This window comes from Salmo salar, chromosome 14 (genome assembly GCF_965601325.2).
Source record: "Salmo salar chromosome 14, fSalSal1, whole genome shotgun sequence".
NCBI classification, from domain to species: Eukaryota; Metazoa; Chordata; class Actinopteri; order Salmoniformes; family Salmonidae; genus Salmo; species Salmo salar.
Genome location: NC_138304.1, coordinates 17,611,716 through 17,627,880, shown reverse-complemented (window position 1 = coordinate 17,627,880; position 16,165 = coordinate 17,611,716). Strand labels below are relative to the sequence as shown.

General features: G+C 42.7%; 1 protein-coding gene and 1 long non-coding RNA gene across 2 annotated transcripts; one reads left to right on the top strand and one right to left on the bottom strand.

Annotated features, from left to right (window-relative positions):
- Positions 1–276: 276 nt before the first annotated feature.
- LOC145860333 (uncharacterized) lies at positions 277–3,919 on the bottom strand. Its single transcript, XR_014380317.1, has 3 exons — positions 3,767–3,919; positions 3,041–3,446; positions 277–2,090 (listed from the first exon to the last, which is right to left on the bottom strand). It is a non-coding gene; the product is annotated as an uncharacterized LOC145860333 (long non-coding RNA).
- A 21-nt stretch (positions 3,920–3,940) lies between these two features.
- On the top strand, positions 3,941–15,914 carry bpnt2 (3'(2'), 5'-bisphosphate nucleotidase 2). The gene is made up of 5 exons (XM_045693978.2): positions 3,941–4,672; positions 7,113–7,272; positions 10,951–11,046; positions 11,671–11,832; positions 14,495–15,914. Exons 1-5 carry the CDS (start codon positions 4,334–4,336, stop codon positions 14,764–14,766), a joined length of 1,029 nt encoding a protein of 342 aa, XP_045549934.1. The 5' UTR covers positions 3,941–4,333; the 3' UTR covers positions 14,767–15,914.
- The last annotated feature ends 251 nt before the right edge of the window (positions 15,915–16,165 follow it).

Here is a 16,165-nt window from a genome sequence, read left to right as displayed (position 1 = left end):
GTGTGCTTCCCGTCTTCCTGTTGCTCAAGTTCTGTTTCCTAGTTTTTCCTGGTTCTGACCATTCTGTCGTCCTATACCTGCCTGACTCTGACCTGTTCACGAACATCTGCCTGTCTTTGTGAGACGCAGAGTAGGTGAACGGATGATCTCCACAAGTGTGGTTCTGTCACAAGAATTTTGAATCCCAATGATAATAACTAACAATTATTAAAGCTTTGACTAATTCCCGAGGTTTGTAAGACCCTGGGTTTAATAATGATTAGGGAAAGACTCAGCTTATGCAAAAGGTTCGTACAGTTTATTCATGAGAACGTTCTAAAGTCCACAATACAAAAACATCCATTTTATAATTCACTCCCTACTTACGCACACAAACAGTAGATATCCTACGCACATACATACACATGAACAGTAGGTGAGTTGTATCCACTGTTTATCACTACCAAGCCGACAGTTCCATTCCCCCGAGATTTGAGGAACCATGAAAGAACTCCCTGTCCTATCGTAAGTTTCTCAGAGTTCTAGCCAGGTCGGGTCATACGCAGTTGAATTGTTCTCGGTATTTTCTTAGACACACACACATTTCTCTCCCTCACATGTCTCTACTGAACCTTATTGGACTTACGTTTAGTACTTTAATTATTCATTATACATGCCACATAAACTAATAATCACTAATAGTTACGTTTCAGGGTGGAATTCTTTAATCATTACCTTTAAGCATATAAATTCACTTATCAGGTTCCCACCGTGAAGCATGGAGGAGGAAGTGTGATGGTGTGGGGGTGCTTTGCTAGTGACAATGTGATTTATTTAGAATTCAAGGCACACTTAATCAGCATGGCTACCACAGCATTCTGCAACGACATGCCATCCATCTGGTTTGCGCTTAGTGGGACTATTATTTGTTTTTCAACAGGACAATGACCCAACACACCTCCAGGCTTTGTATGGGCTATTTGACCAAGAAGGAGAGTGATGGAGTGCTGGGAGAGGGATGGAGTGCTGGGGGCGGCAGGTAGCCACACATAATTCCATGTGTGTTATTTCATAGTTTTTATGTCTTCACTATTATTCTACAATATAGAAAATAGTAAAAATAAAGAAAAACCCTTGAATGAGTAGGTGTCCAAACTTTTGGCTGGTACTGTACATTTATACTGACTCTCCACACATGCTCACCCACTCACATACAATCATCAAATACGCTGATGCTACTGTGTTTATCATATATCCAGATGCCTAGTCACCTTACCCCTATACATATCTACCTCAATCACTCCAGTATCACTGCACACTGTAAATATGGTACTGGAACTGATTGATTTACTGCATTGTTGTGTTTAGAGCTTGCAAAAAAGGCATTTCACTGTACTTGTGCACGTGATATTAAAACTTGAAACTAGTATATAAATATAGTAATACTATAGTATTTAGACCATGGTACACCATAATATTTTCTCATGTAGATTAGCTGTAAATGTGTAACATGTTTATTGTTTGAACTAGGACCACAATGGAAATACATAATTTTTTGGTGTTATTCTTGACAAATTTCTAAATGAATTGTATCTATACTGATGAAAAATATAAAAGCAACATGTAAAGTGTTGGTCCCATGTTTCATGAGCTGAAATTAGATATCCTACATATGTTACATACACACAAACAGCTTATTTCTATACAATTTTGTGCACAAATGTGTTTACGTCCCTGTTAGTGAGCATTTCTCCTTTGCCAAGATAATCCATCCACCTGACAGATGTGGCATATCAAGAAGCTGATTAAACAGCATGATCATTACACAGGTGCACCTTGTGCTGGGGACAATAAAAGGTCACTCTAAAATGTGCCGTTTTGTCACACAATATAATGCCACAGACGTCTCAAGTTTTGAGGCAGCGTGCAATTGGCATGTTGACTTCAGGATTATCCACCAGAGCTGTTGCCAGAGAACTGAATGTTCATTTCTCTATCATAAGCCGCCTCCAACGTTGTTTTAGAAAGTTTGGCAGTACGTCCAACCAGCCTCACAACGCAAACCACGTGTAACCACGCCAGCCCAGGACCGCCACATCCGGCTTCTTTACCTGCGGATGTGGAAAGACTCTGCTGTAATTAGTGCCAAAGATGCTTCTACAAGGTATTGACTCAGGGGGTGTGAAAACTTTATGTAAATTATATATTTCTTCATTTTCAATACATTTGCTGAAATTTCAAAACCCATGTTTTCACTTTATCATTATGGGGTATTGTGTGCAGATGGGTGAGAGAAAAAAATATATTGTATCAATTTTGAATTCAGGCTGTAACACAACAACATGTGGAATAAATCAAGGGGTAAGCCTACATATGGATCATGATGAATCATAGTGTTTGCTTTCTGTCAAAATCGGACCACTACTACCAGTGTTGTATTACTCGAGTCCGGTCTCGAGGCAACATATTCAGTGTCTCGGTCTTGTCTCGGTGTCGGATACATTTGTACTCGGTCTTGACTTTGTCTCAGGCAGTGAGGACTTGTAATTTTTCCCAGAGACCAACCGAGACCAGCGGAGTAAAAAACTCATAATTATCAGCTTCCATTAAGTCTCTGCATAAAACTGCTTCTCCAGCCCAAATATATACACTCCTTTCTTGAAACATGAATATCTTAACAGCCTTTATATCTATTATAGATATGTTTGTCCTATAGGACTTCAGTGTGTGACAGCAGTGCACTAACGTAGGAGAGTGCACTTTTTGTAAAACACAAAGGGCAAGTGGTGTTGTGGAGGGTATACAGAAAGTATTCAGACCCCTTGAATTTTTCCACATTTTGTTACGTTAAAATCCTCACAATACCCCGTAGAAATGTAAAAAAAAAATATATATATATATATATTATTTCCATAAGTATTCAGACCCTTTGTTATGAGGCTCGAAATTGAGCTCAGGTGCATCCTGTTTCCATTGATCATCCTTGAGATGTTTTACAACTTCATTGGAGTCCACCTGTGGTAAATTCAATTGATTGTACATGATTTGGAAAGGCACACACCTGTCTATATAAGGTCCCAAAGTTGACAGTACATGTCAGAGCAAAAACCAAGCCATGCGGTCGAAGGAATTGTCCGTAGAGCTCCGAGACAGGATTGTGTCGAGGCACAGATCTGGGGAAGGGTACCAAAAAATGTCTGCATATTGAAGGTCCCCAAGAACACAGTGGCCTCCATCATTCTTAAATGGAAGAAGTTTAGAACCACCAAGACTCTTCCTAGAGCTGGCCGCCAGGCCAAACTGAGCAATCAGGGAAGAAGGGCCTTGGTCAGGGAAGTGACCAAGAACCTGATGGTCACTCTGACAGAGCTCCAGAGTTCCTCTGTGGAGATGGGAGAACCTACCAGAAGGACCTCCATCTCTGCAGCACTCCACCAATCAGGCCTTTATGGTAGGAAGCCACTCCTCTGTAAAAGGCACATGACAGCATGATTGGAGTTTGCCAAAAGGCACCTAAAGGACTCTCAGGGGTAGACCAGAGCTGGTAGTGTTTGCTGACATCTAGTGGTTGGTAAACGCAGTTAAATAAAATGCAACAATGTATATGATCATTCGGAATTAACAACATATATAAAGTATGGAATGATTTCGTTAAAAAAGTATTTATTGCACTAACACTCGCACTTGTCTTTTACTAGCACTAGTTTCACTGAAACTACTATTTCTGGGGGGAAGGAAGTAACGTTACTTACTTGCAATGACTGTGATATGTGGTTGTCTTACCTACCTTAGTTAAATGCAACGACTGTAAAGTCGCTCTGGATAAAAGCTTCTGCTAAATGGCCAAAATGTAAAATACTCCAAAACATTTTATGTGAACCTAAATTGAACAGGCCATGTGATATTCGTGACCCGGAAAAGAAACAATGAGATACTTTGAACTCTGACCCCGCCCACCGTGTACGTGGAGCAAAACAATTACTCATATGCTGCTCGTTTTCTCTTCTGTCCTTAGTCGTGCAAGAATTTTTGAGAAATAGGTACTGACCGGTGGTATATTATTTAACAAACTATATGGGAAAGCTGATGTTATCTTTAGAAGTCATGCTTTCTACATTCGCTTGACAGCCAATGATAGCACTCCAGGTAACGTTAGCTAGCTAACTAATGTCGCTAGCAAGCTAGCTAGGTAACCCGTTAAAAAACACAGGTAAATTGTCCAACTGCATAAGCTAGAAATGTAAATAACTTTTGAAATGAAAACTAGCTAGCAAGCATTATCATTGTCTTGCATTTACGAACCCCGGCAGTGGTTGTGTGTGACATTTAGCTAGCTAGCTGATTAACTAAACCGATGGCTCCTATGGGAATCCGTCTATCGCCACTTGGAGTGGCCGTGTTTTGCTTATTGGGACTCGGCGTGATCTACCACCTATATGCCGGAGTTATATCCAACCGCATAGCTGCTTTCACGTCGAAGAGGACAGTGAATCTCCGCGACCTGCTCGCACTGTCAGTGGAGGCTGCAGTCCAGGGCGGTCGGGAGGTGAAGAGGGTCAGAGAAGAGGACAAGTTAGAAGAGAAGACCAAGGGGAAAACGAAGGAAGGGGCGAGTGAAAAGCTCACTCAGGGGGACTTAAACTCTCACAGAAAGATGTATTATCTTATCAAGAACACTTATCCATATGTACAGGTAAAGAGGAAATTATATTTATGTGTATCAGTACATGAGTAGATGGAAAAGGGGGGTACCTAGTCAGTTGTACAACTGAATGCATTCAACTGAAATGTGTCTTCCGTTTAACCCAAGCCCTCTGATTCGGGGGCTGCCTTAATCGACATCCACGTCATCAGGCTCACACTTAGCTCTGTACCACATTGTTTATTTATACCCTTTACAGATGGACTTAACGGTATGTTGCCTGTAAACAAAATATATACACACACACACACACACACACACACCCCCCCCCCTAATTAAAAAAAAACACATCTGTCAATGTTTTTTAGTGCCCAATTCACACACACCATTTTTTTACCACATTCTTACCGGGATAAGCCTTTTATATCTTCCTTGCATGGTTAGGAGCTTGAGTCGATGTGGGCCGATTTGGCTGGGCATCTATTTGAATAGATCCATTGAATATACACTATCACAAAGAAGTCCATTCTTAATTATTTTTAGACAGGTCCTCAGATGCATAAGAATAATACAATTTATATTCTAAATAATAGAATGTCATATTTTGAGTTGAATAATGTTACTGGTCTGTGCAGCCTGTATGCTAAATCAAATTGTATTGCTCCATACACAAATGTAGCAGTTATTGCGGGTGTAGTGAAATGATTGTGTTCCAAGCTCCACCAGTGCAGTAATATCTCGCAATACACACCCTTCTAAAAGTAAAATAAGGGAATTTAGAAATATTAGGGTGAGCAATATTTGAGTCTGGAGTATGTGTGTGTGTGATGGGTGGATAAACATGAACAGTATGTGGATAGAATATGTAGTATATCTGAAGAATGCATAGAATAGTATATGTACAGCAATAGTTGAATAGGATGGCCTTGACTAGAATACAGTTTATACATATGAAACGGGTAAAACCGTACGTAAGCATAAGTCACCAGCGTTCCGTTATTAAAGTGATCAGTGTTCCATGTCTATAGGGCAGCAGCCTCTAAGGTGCAGAGTTGAGTAACCGGGTGGTAGCCGGCTAGTGACTGTGACTAAGTTCAGGGTAGGGTGCTGGGTGGAGGCTGGCTAATGATGGCTATTTCAGTCTGATGACCTTGAGATAGAAGCAGTTTTTCAGTGTATCGGTCCCAACTTTTTTCTACAGTGAACATTTTTATTTGTATTTCATTTTTAATTTAACTAGGCAACTCAGTTAAGAACAAATTCTTATTTACAATGACGGCCAAACCCGGACGACACTGGGCCAATTGTGCGCCGCCCTATGGAACTCCCAATCACGGCCGGATGTGATGCAGCCTGCATATGTCACTAAATACTCCAAAAGTTATCCAATTGTTGTAATACATTTGAAGCAAAATTTCTACAGCTAACATTTCTACAGCCTAATTGTAGCCAAACCAATGTACAAACGGAGATTCAGTGGGGGGAAAAACATTCTGACAATTGATTGATTTATCAAAACGAGTCCCCACACTTGTCTCAAAGCAGCGCGAAAATGTGCTGTAATAGTTGAACACGTGGGCGGGCTATTGCTTCAAATGTGTTATAACAATTGGATGACTGGGAGTTTCAGTAAGCAACAATTTGATGCCTTCCATGGCATTAGTCTACTTTATTCCAATATTTGTATCATTCAGTAATATTTATTCCCACAGTTATTCTTTATAAATCCATCCAGCTGTGGTTAAGAAAACAATGTGTATGGTGGGCTATGCAAAGAGATGGGTGACGTGACATGCCTCGCAAAGTTAAGAACTAGCAGGAGGATAGTAGTAGCGGGCGCTGCCTAGTAACCATCAAGAGCGTAGTGTGTGCCAATGCCTCCTTTGCATTACGGCAACATTTCATACTAAGCCGTAGGCAGAACTTAACTGCAATCATGATTAGGTCGTTTAGCAGAAATATAATTAGAGGCTTTGTCGCCGACAATACCTTTCATGTATAAAGAAAAGTCGGCAAAGAGTTGGCAGGATCCTTTGGGCGGCAGGTAGCCTAGTGGTTAGAGCGTTGGGCCAGTAACCGAAAGGTTGATGGATTGAATCCCAGAGCTGACAAGGTAAAAATCTGTCATTCTGCCCCTGAACAAGGCAGTTAACCCACTGTTCGCGGTAGGACGTCATTGTAAATAAGAATTTAAATAAATAGTAGATAAAGGTTAACTTTATTTAAGTTGGCGGGAAAACATATTGGTTTGAACGGTGTATTACTAACACATACCATGACTTATTGTAGTTCCATTGTCTACGCCCCAGAGAGTTTGCATTGTAAAGCACACCCTTATTTGTCCTTGTATTGTTCAGTGTCAATCACCATAATAGGCATTGGTCTCTTTCATGCTAACATATCCACGTGTTCAACAGAACAGCCTTGGTCTTCATAGTATTGATAATATGTTTTACACGGTGATGTTTAAATGTGTTCTGTCCCTTTGTAGGTGAACTCTGAAGAGCATGATGAGACCAACAATGAGCTGGGGGTGTGGAACAGAGACATCCCTGCTGACATCCTAAAAAGCGTGGAGGGGGGCAGGGATGTGCCCGCTGACAGTATCACCATCTGGATAGACCCACTGGACGCCACTCAGGAGTATACAGGTATGGTGTCATGTAGAAACCCACTATGGTCGGTGTTCTGAAGGGTCATGCCACCTCACCAATTCCCTAATTACCCTCTGGACACACCCACCTCTTGCCAACTCACCGCGCCTGAACTGGCTCTGATAATCACCATTCCACTCCCTTCCTCACCTATATAAGCAGCTTGTTTTACCTTACTGTTTGGTGGCATGGGGCGGCCCAAGTCCTTATTCCTTTTCCTTTGTTGTACGTGACCTGACTAAAAACCACAACATTCTAGAACAACCTCCTATCATAACTTGTATCTCAAACGTACCTACTGGCATTACAAGCCATCAAATCTTCATCATAACCAGAGCTTGAAACCTACCCTAAGAAACCCACCCTAGTCCTTTTCTTTCGTCGGCCAAACCCATAAACCTGCGCTGAAACCACACGTGTATACACTGGTTTGGCCAATGCCGAACCTTCTCAAGGATTTGATTATCTATATTAATGTTCAGACTTATACTAAGCTTTCCCGCTAGATGCCATGTCAAAATGGAGCCCTACTGTAGATGTGTCAAAGCAATAGGAGGCCAACAGATGGGTTTACTTTCACCAGTCCCGTTATACCATGTCAGTGTTAGCCATTGTCAAGATAAGAAATACAGTGCCTTCAGAAAGTATTCACTCCCCTTGACTTTTTCCACATTTTATTGTTACAGCCTGAATTTAAAATTGATTAAATTGAGATTTTGTGTTACTGATCTATATGCAATACTCCATAACGTCAAAGTGTAATTGTGATTTTAGAAGTGTTTACAAATTAATAAAACATGAACAACTTAAATGTCTTGAGTTAATAAGTATTCCACCCCTTTTTATGGCAAGTCTAAATAAGTTCAGGAGTAAAAATGTGCTTCACAAGTTGCATGGACTCACTCTGTAATAGTGTTTACCATGATTTTTAAATGACTACCCCTTCCCTGTAACCCACATACAATTATCTGTAAGGTCCCTCAGTCGAGCAGTGAATCTCAAGCAGAGTCAACCACAAAGTCCAGGGAGGTTTTCCGATGGTTCGCAAAGGGCACCTATTGGTAGATGGTTAAAAAAAAGAACCACACATATCCCTTTGAGCATAGTGAAATTATTAATTACACTTTGGATGGTGTATCAATACACCCAGTCACTACAAAGATACAGGCCTACTTCCTAACTCAGTTGCCGGAGAGGAGGAAACCGCTCATGGATTTCACCATGAGGCCAATAGTGACTTTAAAACAGTTTAATGGCTGTGATAGGAGAACTGAGGATGGATCAACAACATTAACATAGATCCAAAATACTAACCTAAATGACAGTGAAAAGAAGGAAGTCTGTACAGAATAAAACTATTCAAAAACATGCATCCTGTTTGAAATAAGTCACTAAAGTAATACTGTAAAGAAAATGTGTCAAAAAAGTGAACTTTTTGTCCTGAATACAAATGTTATGTTTGGGGTAAGTCCAACACATCACGGAGTACCACTCTTCATATTTTCAAGTATGGTGGTGGCTGCATCATGTTATGGGTATGTTTGTCATTGGCAAGGACTATGGCGTTTTTGGGATAAAAATAAATGGAATAGAGTTAAGCACAGGCAAAATCCTAGAAAACCTGTTATCTGCATTCCAACAGACACTGGAAGACAAATTCACCTTTCAGCAGTACAGTAACCTAAAACATAAGGCCAAATATACACTGGAGTTACTTACCAACACAACATGGAATGTTCCTGAGTGGCCTAGTTAAAGTTTAAACTTAAATTGGCTTGAAAATCTATGGCAAGACTTGAAAATGAAAATGGCTGTCTAGCAATGATCAACAACCAATTTGTCAGAGCTTGACGAATTTAAAGAATAATCAGCAAACATTGTACAATCCTGGTGTGCAAAGCACTTAGAGCTGTAATCGCAACATGTATTGACTCAGAGGGTTGAAAGCTTATCTAATCAAGATACATTTACATTTTAGTCACGTAGCAGACACTCTTATCCAGCGCTACTTACAGTAGAGTGCATACATCTTCATACTTTCTTTCCATACTGGTCCCCCTTGGGAATCGAACCCACAACCCTGGAGTTGCAGGAGCCATGCTCTACCAACTGAGCCACACGGGATATATTCGTGTTTGTGTAGATCGTTGACAGAAAATTACACATCAATCCACGCTTGGATTGCGTCCTACCTGACAGGTCGCTCCTACCAGGTGGCGTGGCGAGAATCTGTCTCCGCACCATGCGCTCTCACCACTGGTGTCCCCCAGGGCTCTGTTCTAGGCCCTCTCCTATTCTCGCTATACACCAAGTCACTTGGCTCTGTCATATCCTCACATGGTCTCTCCTATCATTGCTATGCAGACGACACACAATTAATCTTCTCCTTTCCCCCTTCTGATAACCAGGCGGCGAATCGCATCTCTGCATGTCTGTCAGACATATCAGTTGTGGATGACGGATCACCAGCTCAAGCTGAACCTCGGCAAGACGGAGCTGCTCTTCCTCCCGGGGAAGGACTGCCCGTTCCATGATCTCGCCATCACGGTTGATAACTCCCTTGTGTCCTCCTCCCAGAGTGCTAAGAACCTTGGCGTGATCCTGGACAACACCCTGTCGTTCTCCACTAACATCAAGGCGGTGACCCGATCCTGTAGGTTCATGCTCTACAACATTCGCAGAGTACGACCCTGCCTCACACAGGAAGCAGCGCAGGTCCTAATCCAGGCACTTGTCATCTCCCGTCTGGATTACTGCAACTCGCTGTTGGCTGGGCTCCCTGCCTGTGCCATTAAACCCCTACAACTCATCCAGAACGCCGCAGCCCGTCTGGTGTTCAACCTTCCCAAGTTCTCTCACGTCACCCCGCTCCTCCGCTCTCTCCACTGGCTTCCAGTTGAAGCTCGCATCCGCTACAAGACCATGGTGATTGCCTACGGAGCTGTGAAGGGAACAGCACCTCCATACCTTCAGGCTCTGATCAGGCCCTACACCCAAACAAGGGCACTGCGTTCATCCACCTCTGGCCTGCTGGCCCCCCTACCTCTGAGGAAGCACAGTTCCCGCTCAGCCCAGTCAAAACTGTTCGCTGCTCTGGCACCCCAATGGTGGAACAAGCTCCCTCACGACGCCAGGACAGCGGAGTCAATCACCACCTTCCGGAGACACCTGAAACCCCACCTCTTTAAGGAATACCTAGGATAGGATAAAGTAATCCTTCTAACCCCCCCCCCCCCCCCCCCCCCCTTAAAAGATTTAGAAGCACTATTGTAAAGTGGTTGTTCCACTGGATATCATAAGGTGAATGCACCAATTTGTAAGTCGCTCTGGATAAGAGCGTCTGCTAAATTACTTAAATGTAATGTAATGTAAATATTTTAATCCCACTTTGTAACACAACAAAATGTGGAAAAATTCTAGGGGTGTGAATACTTTCTGAAGGCACTGTACTTTAGGACAGATATATACTGTAGGACAAGATGAGGAAAAAATAAATAATAATAATACTATTTAGACACAGCTTAAGTTTGATCTCCCCTCTTTGTGTGGGTGATTTGAAATGAGACTGTGGGGGCTACCTATACTCAGCTACAGAGTAGTTGCCTTAGCAGTGTCCTGTTTCCTAAGCTGTATCCTGTTTCAATGAGCCCATTGTTTTCTATCTTCTATTGACAGAGAACCTGCTCAAGTATGTCACGACCATGGTGTGTGTGGCCGTGGACGGGAAACCTGTCATAGGCGTGATCCACAAACCTTTCACAGGATACACAGGTGTGTTTTTTCAGTCACCGATTGTATACAAGGTGTGTACGTGTGACGCTCCCTCAATGGTTTAAAGCATGGGATTTCTTTTGAGTAGGCAAAATGCTCACCATATTTTCTACACCAATCTAATGCTTTTAAATCTGTTAGGGGAGTGAACGATTGCAAGCTTTGGAGAGAAGGGGGAGAGACATAATTGGGGCTCAGGACAGAGCAACACTGTTCTCCTGTAAAATATACCAGTCAGTGGACTGGTGACAGCTGGGGCTAAGTCACTCCTTTGAGAAGTCACCCGGGAGGGGAGCTCACGATAAGGTGGCTTCATTGGTGATTGTGAACGGCTGCATTGTCTCCATTGAATGGCGAGACAGTGGATGTGCGAACCCACTGTCAGGAGAGTGTGGGTTTGTGTTGACTTGCAGTGTCTAGTCCATGCCCAAAGAAAATGATTTCAATTAATCTTTATTGTCACAGCCGAAATAAGTCATGGCCTAGCCTCTACCCACAGGCCTTTTCTTTCCTGACAGTTACATCTGTTTCTTGCATTCTATATTACATAAATGTAACCAGTCCTGTTGGTGTAAAACTAAAAGTCCATCTCCAGCTATTTAAAGCATATGTTCCTGTCCACAGCTTGGGCCTTGGTTGGTCATGGGTCTAACATGAAGCCTCGCACCACCTACAACATGAACCCCCCCAAGGTCATCGTGTCCCGGTCGCACGCCGGGAAGGTGAAGGGTTTCATCGAGGAGGCCTTCGGCAACACTACAGTTATTCTCCCAGCAGGGGGCGCAGGTACGGCGCTGTGTGTAAGCGTTCACCCACATTTGTTCTCGTGGTAGTAGTCTGTCGCCTATGATTGAATGCAACCTATGATTAGTCATTACGTAACATTTTGAGAGGCACACGTATTTCTGCGGATGTTAGTTTCAAGCAATGTTCCCTCTTAAGTTGTGCGCGGCCGCACACCTCCAGGACTGCCGCGTAGACGAAAGACATTGAAATTCACTGAGTTCACCCCATTAATTTGCACTATATAGATCAACGTTTTTTCTGTGATCATATCGGCATTATATCAGCCCCTTTTCAATGCAACAAACCAAAACAAATCTAACTTTGCAAGATTGAGTCTGTGATTTTGTTATAGGCAGATCCGGAGTGGGGGGGGGGGGGGGGGGGGGGGTAGCCCACGAGCGGTCTTTCAGTCACCTGTGATGGAATACGCTTTTCAGATCACTTCATATCAGAGCTGCGTGTGCACATCTGTTGACATTCTTTGCTAGTTAGTGAGTTATTAGCCCTGTTACAGATCAGTATAGGTCAGCAATGGGGAGTTACTGCTTCCTACAAGAGCACAAAACGTGTAGGCTACATTTCAAGCTGCCTTTAATAAAAAAGGCGTAGTGTTGTATTTTGAGACCGGCTTGAATATGCAAATAAGCCAATAGGCAGAGGGGTAGCCTACATTGTCTAATTCTCTATATGGTAATAGTAATTGTATTTTGTAAAGGGGTTTCTTGCATCATGCAACACAGTACCATGCAATTTTGTCATCTATTTGGCCCATGGTGTTAGACCAAGTTAAAACTTTTTTTTTTTTTAAATGAATGTAAAATTGGGTTTAAAAGTCTCATGCAATGTAGGCCTGCATTGAACACCACATATAGGCTACTGTAGGCTATATCATGTACATTTAAAATGTATTTCCATCCAAAAATGTTATCTGATTTGCTCAGTTGGTTTTGTTGGTTGGCCTACATTATGCTCAGATTGCCGCAATAGCCTATTGGCTACTGTCTAAAACTGTAAGGGTACAGCCTTAGTGTTCACTGTAAACGTGTGCCGGAAGTTGCACAAAATTCCACTCACAAGACCAAGACTTTGCTACTTACTTGCAAAAAGTTTGAGGGAACATTGGTTTCAAGTGTTATGTAATTTTGGAATAAAATTACTTTAGGTATGTAAACTCAGCAAGTAAAGAAACGTCCTCTCACTGTCAAATGCATTTAATTTCAGCAAACTTAACATGTGTAAATATTTGTATGAACATAAGATTCAACAACTGAGACATAAACTGAACAAGTTCCACAGACATGTGAATAACAAATATTGAATAATGTGTCCCTGAACAAAGGGGGGTGGGTCAAAAGTAACAGTCAGTATCTTGTGTGGCCACCAGCTGCATTAAGTACTGCAGTGCATCTCCTCCTCATGGACAGCACCAGATTTGCCAGTTCTTGCTGTGAGATGTTACCCCACTCTTCCACCAAGGCACCTGCAAGTTCCCGGACATTTCTGGGGGAATCACCCTCCGATCCAACAGGTCCCAGACATGCTCAATGGGATTGAGATCCGGGCTATCCGATGGCCATGGCAGAACACTGACATTCCTGTCTTGCAGCATATCACGCACAGAACAAGCAGTATGGCTGGTGGCATTGTCGTGCTGGAGGGTCATGTCAGGATGAGCCTGCAGGAAGGGTACCACATGAGGGAAGAGGATGACTTCCCCGCAACGCACAGCGTTGAGACTGCCTGCAATGACAACAAGCTCAGTCTGATGATGCTGTGACACACCGACCCAGACCACGACAGACCCTCCACATCGATCTTGCTCCAGAGTACAGGCCTCGGTGTAACGCTCATTCCTTCGATGATGAAAGCAAATCTGACCATCACCCCATGTGAGACAAAACCGCGACTCGTCAGTGAAGAGCACTTTTTGCCAATTCTGTCTGGTCCAGCGACGGTGGGTTTTTTCCCGCAGGCGACGTTATTGCCCGTGATGTCTGGTGAAGACCTGCCTTACAACAGGCCTACAAGCCCTCAGTCCAGCCTCTCTCAGCCTATTGCGGACAGTCTGAGCACTGATGGAGGGATTGTGCGTTCCTGGTGTAACTCAGGCAGTTGTTGCCATCCTGTACCTGTCCTGCAGGTGTGATGTTCGGATGTACCATTCCTGTGCAAGTGTTGTTATGTGGTCTGCCACTGCGAGGACGATCAGCTGTCCGTCCTGTCTCCTGTAGCGCTGTCTTAGGCGTCTCACAGTACGGACATGGCAATTTATTGCCCTGGCCACATCTGCAGTCCTCATGCCTCCTTGCAGCCTGGGCATCTTTCTTTTGGTGATTTTCAGAGTCAGTAGAAAGGCCTCTTTAGTGTCCTAAGTTTTCATAACTGTGACCTTAATTGCCTACCGTCTGTAAGCTGTTAGTGTCTTAACGACCGTTCCACAGGTGCATGTTCATAAATTGTTAATGGTTCATTGAACAACCATGGGAAACGGTGTTTAAACCCTTTACAATGAAGATCTGTGAAGTTATTTAGATTTTTCCGAATTATCTTTGAAAGACAGGGTCCTGAAAAAGGGCCGTGTCTTTTTTTTGTTGCTGAGTTTATATAGCTCATTATTACTATGGTTTGCAGTTATTGCTGTTGTATTTTCCATTGATCCCAGGCTATAAGGTGCTGGCTCTGCTGGACCCCCTTGATGAGGACATTGAGAAGGCTGACGTGTACATCCACGTCACCTTCATCAAGAAGTGGGACATCTGTGCCGGCAACGCCCTGCTCACGGCCCTGGGAGGTCACATGACTACGCTGAAGGGCGAGGAGATAGACTACTCGGGGGCCGCGGGCAACAGGGAGGGTCTGCTGGCCAGCATCAAGGTGGACCACCAAGACCTGGTGGCCAAACTGCCGGCATGGGACTCCTCTGACAAACACTGAGGATCTCACACACACACACACACACACACACACACACACACACACACACACACACACACATACACATACACATATATATGCACAGACACACAGATATTCACACACACACACACACACACACACAGATGATCAGAGACAAATGGACAAGATGACCATAAGCCTTGAAGACCTAACAAGCACAGATGAGAGGACAACACGATCTGGGACAAGACAATAATGCAATATATTACAAAGCCCGCCAGTCTTTTTCAAACTCCTTTCACCATTTTTTTAATGTTTGTTATGCTAGATAGGTTAACCGTTTGAGGGGATAAATTGTTTAACTATAGCTTAACACCTTACGTGATGGGGCGGGGTTTTGGCTGCTGCAATGCGAATCGAGTTTGAATATTGGAATGGTAGTTTGAGTGAATCTTTCCTTTTAAAAAAAAAACATTCTTTATTTTTCTAAGTAGTCCGCTTGATACAGTCCCAACGTGAAAATCCTACATCTTGGAAAACTTAACTGCTGACACGCAAGACATTTTGGGATTGTACAGTGGACTAATGGAAAAAATACCAAAAGATTGTTTGAGTGGATTTGTCCTTTAATGCATGGTACTTCCTTCAGATTCACATTCATTTGATTGTTCTGTATGCATGTGAATGTACAGTACTTATTCTTTCATGAATATCGTCAGAGTTCACTTTGTATCGCAGCCTCCTTCGCCTCCACCTTTTGGTAAAAGTCTATACAGTGTGTTAAATCCATATGTGGCTTATTTAGTCAATGCATTTGTAAATAAGTCTACTAGAAACCATGCTTTTGTAGGTATGTTAAGTGGAAATACTTATTAGCTAAACAAGCTAATTTAGCAACAATATATTGGAGATCTTTGGTAATGATTTAGATTGTCAACAGAACACCCCTACTGTATATTGACATTCAGAATATACCATTCATACATGGATATCCCTTGGCTAACACTGTGAATACTAACTGTATTGTCCAACAGTGCTTTCTCAAAAGGACTATTTTTGTGCAGTATGTGCTTATGTTGTGTGTCTGAACTGGATGTGATTGCTAAGCCTGTGCATATAGCTGTCATGTAGCTGTGTCTCTCAAACTCCCCTCTTGTGTTTTAAATTAAACGGTGGTGTGCATGACATCGGTGACTGGGTTATGACTACTTCATACGTGATCTAGATCATTTAATTTCTGTTTGACGTATGTTGCGCTGTTGAGAATTACAGGTTCAAAGCTGTCCCTGTCCATTAATTTAAACCGTTTCTATAAGCACTTGTCATGTTTTGAAAAGATAATGTATCTTTGAAGAGATTACAGCAAAATAAAGAAGCAGAATGCTCCAACCACGTCTTCCATAGTTCCAGTCGAAGTAAGGTGGAACCCTAAAACATC